At 53.1% G+C, this 5,756-nt stretch overlaps 1 protein-coding gene across 1 annotated transcript in view; it reads left to right on the top strand.

The window, feature by feature from the left end:
* The window catches only part of SSBP3 (single stranded DNA binding protein 3), a 60,877-nt gene that overhangs the window by 6,948 nt on the left and 48,173 nt on the right, over positions 1-5,756 (top strand). Inside the window, exon 2 of the mRNA XM_009319838.1 lies at positions 399-483. Coding sequence (XP_009318113.1) covers positions 399-483 — 85 coding nt within the window. The remainder of the gene's footprint in view (positions 1-398; positions 484-5,756) is intronic.

The following is a 5,756-nucleotide window of genomic DNA, read 5'->3' as shown; positions in this document are numbered from 1 at the left end:
CCTCGGCGGCAGCGGGGCTGGAAAGCTGCTGGGGACGGCCGGAGGGACCAAGTTGCGGTGGGGCCTTTGGGGCGCCCCGGGGAAGGCAGGGCGAGGTGGCAGCGCTGCTGTGGGGGCTGGAGGAGTCCCTGAAGTGTCGTGGTTGTTACCCCTTAAAGACTACTTTTGCCTCTTAAAACGCCCAACATCACCCATGCCGGGGGCAGCAGCACCAGGTCAGGCACTTCCAGAGGTCCGAGTGGCGTTGAGCTGGGGTGCATGGCTGGATCCAGCTGAGGTCCCCTCCCTGACCGTGGGCCCAACGGGGTGGGAAGCTGCTCACCTCCGATGACCCCCCGTCTCGGTGCGTGAGCCCTGATGAGTAACTGCCTCCTCTCTTGACTTTCTCCGCCATGCAGCGTGTTTTGGGACCTTTACTGCGCAGCTCCCGAAAGGCGAGACACTTGTGAACATTCGAGTGAAGCGAAAGCCTTTCATGACTACGTGAGTAACAAGTTTCTAATCCTCGCGGTAATTACAGCGTTGGGGAGCTCGGGCTTCTCCGGCACACCAAGAGCCAACGTAACCGACTGGCAAAAGCATGTTTTTTTTTTTTAACCAACAATGTTCTGATTTGACTGAACAGTATTTCATAATGTTGCAATTATGTAAATTAGCTCAGATACTTATCTTAAGCACTTAAAGGCATTCAGGCTACTGGTAGAATTAAGCGGTTTTGCATAGCAATGGACAAAAAAGCGTTTACTAGAGGATCGATGGTGAGATATTTCATGCTGAGGACATCTCGAAGGGTGGGCAGGGGTTGGATTGCGGTGGGGAGGAGGGGGGGATTCCCCAAAATGCCGTTGCATGCCCCAATCGATATCTCCCTGCCTTTGGCAAGGCTGCGCGCTTCCTTGGTTGTCCGAGTCCTCCCTTGAGACCAGCCAGGCGAAGGTGTTTGCTTGTTGAAGCTGGTGTTGCAGACCCCCTTTGGTTGATGGTGTGCATCTCGTGTATCAGTATTTTGGGTTGTTCTCCACAAAGGTGTTAGTGTGACCCAGGGATGATGCTCCTGGGGTGGGATGCCGGAGCTGAGGTGCCTCCCAAAATGACACCTCTTGGCAAGGGTGCGCGGTGTGTCGGCTCCGGTGGGCGATGGGTAGGCTGCCTGCTGCTGTCCCGTGCGCGTCGCCCGCATCCGCAGCGTCGGGAGGAATTTGCATCAAAGGATTAGTCACCTGGCTGCGGGCTTGGACCCCAGTCAAGTGAGTTTAAATCCTGTAGCAGGAGCTGGTTTTGTCTGCTCTAGGGAGCCTATGGTATGGAAACCATTTTTCCTGCCTTCCCGAGTTCCTCATTGCCTCGACATGCCTGGGTTGGGATGCACGAGGGTTTGCAGGCGAGCAGCCCTGGGTGAGCGTCTTGGGGACCTCCGCAGCACTCCTGCATGCCGGCGCTGGATGCAGCGGTCGCCCTGGGGCACGGGCAGCGCTGGGCTGCTGGAGAGCCTCAGCTGGCTGCTGAGCTGCCTCTCCTCTCTGCCCAGGGTGGAAAGATGCCTGTCCCGCTGCGGCATGGGGAAGTGGGTCTGCGTATTTCCTAGGTGGCGTTTGTCCATCTGTCTGTCCCTCCCCGTGGCCACTCTCTGCATCGCTTGTTTTTACTGGGTCAGATTAAGATGGTGAACTCCTGAACTGAGGGTCAGAGCTGACAACCGGCAGCACATCCACCAGTGCTCGGCTTGGTGTGAGCAGCTGCTCGCTTCCTGGGTGTTTTGGGCCAAATTCTGATTTTTTTTTTTTTGGAGCCCAGTTGGGACGGCATACTCATCAGGAGCAAGGCAAAGGTAGATCTTCAGGCAGCAAAGCCTCACGTGAAGATGACATTAGCAACCAAGACATGGTAGTGCTCCATTCACAGCAGTCTCCTCATCGTGTCTGAGGATTTAGTGTATTTAGAGAAATTAATCTTTTTTTAGCTTGGTAATAATTCTAACAATAGGCCTGAGTGCATTAGATGATTCGCATAAACTTCTTTAATACACATTGCTTTAAGCTTACAGTAAATAGACACAATCCTGATTGTTTTTAATTCTCGGTGTAATGCAGTTTTGTAACAGCCCCAAGTGCTTTACCTTTTGGGTTTTACTGCAAAGACTCGTAAGAAGATTTTCACTCCCCTGTGCCTTGGCTTGGTGGCACTGGTTTGGTTTCCCCGGGTGTGTTTTGGCCTCAAAACAGGGGTTGTGCTTCTCCCCAGTGTGGCCGGTGGTGGATGCTCACGGTACAGCCGCTCTCTGAGGAGTGGTGTTTTCCCAGCATGGCGTGTACTTTACAGGGCGAGGGACCTACCTGGCCAAAACTTAAATATTGACCGAAGAACCGAATGATAACTGGTAGAGTGTGAATAGCGCCTTGTTTCTCACCAGCCTCCATGCCGGGGTGGGCTGCCAGTGCCAGTGAGCGCGGCAGCTGACCTCGCCGATGGGTGCCGGAGCCAAAATGCAGGTTTTTATCAAGCACCAAACCCCACAACCCGTCAGCCGGTGCATGGCAGCGAAAACAGGGTATGAGCCCTGAATGGGGCTGGACCAGTGAGTCGTGAGTCATGAATCACTTCATATGGTGGTTGTGGTTAAAAAATATTCCAATATAAGCCTTGGCCCAGACTGGTAGAGCATCATATTTACACTTGGCCAATGATGGGCAACCTCTGCACAGCCAGCTCGGTGTTTGCCCAAAATACAGTGTTTATTTACCCAAAGACGATGTATTTACCGTGCTGCTCTAAGGACAAAACAGGGGGATGCTCTGGGAGCAGCACAGTGGTGCCGGGCCAGCCGGGGTTTGGCACGCTGCCCTCCCGTAGCTGGCGCCGGAGGGGTGCTCACCCAGGAGATGCGTCTTCGGGAGGGGGAGCGGTGTGCCTCGTTAGCAGCATGCTAACAGTGGGGTTTGCATGCTGCGTCATTTCCACTTCATTTCCCAGTGTAACTGTATGAAAACTATTAGGAGCAGCAGCACAAATCACCAATTTCCCCCTCCAGTTTTTAATATTGAACTCTTTAGTGAGGGGGGAAAAAAAAAAAGAGAAATACCACCCCTCTTTTTTGGGGGGCACCCTTGAAGCCCGTGGCCTGTTGCCACGGCTGAGGAATATTGTTTTTTACCTTTCCCCCAAGGGACAAAAGGCTGCTGGGGCTCAGTAGAAATGTGCTTGTTGGGAGAGAGGTGATGGGCGTGGGGATTCACCTGGTGCAGGCGGGAGGAACACCGCACTTCTCTTTCCTTCTGTCTCCAGCACGGCTGTGAGTCTGTTAACGCAACTAACGAATTGTGCTGGTCGGAGGGTTATTAGTCAGCCTCTTCCACCTGTATCAAAAGAGTTTATCCAAGTTAACAGCATCACGAGCACGCATCAACTCCTAAAACTCAACCCGTAGCTGCTGGGTTGGGCTCCTCTGCCGGGCAAAGCCCTGTGGTGAGTGCGCCGGCGTTACGGCGCGCTCCCGGAGCCAGCAAGCTTGCAATGGGATCGCTCGGCATGACAGGGGATTTCAGCCACCACGTTATCTGGGAATTGGCCGATGGCTGGTCGCAGTTGAGCATTTCAACGCTGTGAAAGCCAATACAATTTGAGTTAGCGGTGATGACTGCCAGTTTAAATACCGCAGTGAATTTCTGTCAAAGAGCTAATACATAGAAAGGGGAATTGCAGAAAACTTGATCACCAGAACCACTTCAGTCGATTTTGGCCTCGAGCTACAGAAAATGAACTTAAATCTAGTTGACTGTTGCTACATACTTTTTGTGGTATTGCTCTGCCTGCACGGCCAGCTCGGAGCGTCAACGTGCAGGAGAGAAAAATCAGGGTAGCCTTTGGCTACCGGAGATTTTTACTTCATCCTTCCCCTCTTCTGCTCCCCTCAGCTCCTCCCCCAAGAAGGACCCACACTTGGGAGCATTTGAAATGATGTTTTCTTTGCTCTACAGAGCAGTGGCTTCAACTTGTCATTAATGCAAAGCATTGATTTTTTTTTTTTTTTTTTTTTTAAACTTTGGAAAGCTGCTGCAGTTCTTTCTAACTTCGGTCTGGAAGGATGCTCTGCTGCAGCGGGGGCGGTTGCTGCTGGAAAGGTGGCAGTTGGTCTGGGAAAGGATGGTGTGCTTGGGACTCGTGCCCTCCCATCCTGGTCAGGGACAACCAGGGCTCCTCCTTTTTCCCCACCATCTGAAACAGTTCCCCTTGGATTGAGATCTCGGTGAGGGGGTTTCTGAAGCCCCTGGAGATGGATGGACGTAGCATCCAGGCTTGCTGGCATTAGCATGCAAGACTTTGCTCAGTGAGGAATGAGGAAACCCAAGGGGCTGGAAGGGTTTTGGTCTGTTGGCAGTACAGGCTGGGGGTGTCACCCAGGCACTGGCGTGTGAACCTCAAATGCAGCTGTTTCCCCTGCTGTAAGTGCCCTCCTAGCCATGCTTTGGAGGTGAGGTGTGGGAACGGTCCTTTTCTGCTGCATCTGCCTGTTGTGCCCCAGCTGGCTGTGGGACAGGCGCCCTGTCCTGGCATCGCTGCCTCAGCATCCCCAGGCTGCAGGGGGACATCTCCTTGTTGTCACAGCATCTTCTGCTCCCCGGGGTCCGTGTGGCCACCTCATGGCATGGCACCTCAGCAGGCGAGATGGCCACATGGGACCCCTCCAAGGAGGAGATGCTCTGCATGCATGAAGGGTTTGGTGTGGCTGTCGCCTGTCCCGTGCAGAGCCGTTGTCTTGCTCCAGGACCAGCAAAGGCTGCGAGACTCTAGCTCCAAGTGCCCATGGCTGCATGGGGTGGGTGTGGGACCAGCATGCGTGATGGTGGTGGAGGTCCACAGGTGCCTCTGTGCACATGGTGATAGTGGAGGTCCATGAGAGCCCCTGCCATGTGCCCTTTGCAACCAATGTATTAGAAACATTGCATAGGAGAGCAGGCATTTTGGGGGCAGATTTGGCGCAATGCAGGGACAGGGGTTGGGAACAGCTTTGTGTGGTCCCTGGGAGCCCCATGGGCATCACCGGAGCCCTGGGCACGGGGCTCGGCCAGCGGCCTGTGCAGCTCCGTCCCATCTCTGTGCAGGACTGCGCTCCATCTGGGCTCCATCCAGCTCCACTCTGCAGGGACAGGGTTCCCCAGTAGGTAACCGGAGAGAGGAGTTTCCTTCAGGAGTGGCAGGCTGCCAGGAACAGCTGCAAAACTCCGTATCATTACAAAAAAATAAAAAATAAAAATTCCCTCTCCCAGCAGCGCGCTGGGCTCAGCCTTCCCTCCCAGTTTAGGGTACTGGTATGCCCATCCTGCCTGCAAGCCTGAGTGTCCCTTAAACCCTGCTTTTACTGGAGTGCTGTGCAAAGCTGGATTAGTTTAATTTTATATTTTAAACAATATCAGCTGTCGCAATGGAGCAACCTCCGCTGCCATACTTCCCGCTGCCCGGCAGCAGGACCAGTGTGTTTTGGAGCGGCACCTTTCCATGGATGATCCTGATGGAGAAGCCGCCGGCATGAAGCTGGAGGTCAGAGCCCAGAGCTTATGTCTTAGTCTTTGACTGGGGAGCCTAAATATTTATCCTGTTCTGTCCCTAATGAAAACAAATTGTCAACAGTTGTTCAGTAACTGACTAAATTAAAATCTGTAATTAGTCAATTAGATTAAAGAGTTGGCACAACCTGATTGTATCATGCTGGTTAGGTTATTAAGAGAAAGGGTGTGATTTTTAATTACTGAATGCTAATT

The sequence above is a fragment of the Pygoscelis adeliae genome, unplaced genomic scaffold, assembly GCF_000699105.1.
Source record: "Pygoscelis adeliae isolate BGI_AS28 unplaced genomic scaffold, ASM69910v1 Scaffold181, whole genome shotgun sequence".
Classification (NCBI taxonomy): domain Eukaryota; kingdom Metazoa; phylum Chordata; class Aves; order Sphenisciformes; family Spheniscidae; genus Pygoscelis; species Pygoscelis adeliae.
The sequence above is the reverse complement of the archived record's forward strand: the minus strand, read 5'-3'. Positions and strand labels throughout refer to the sequence as shown.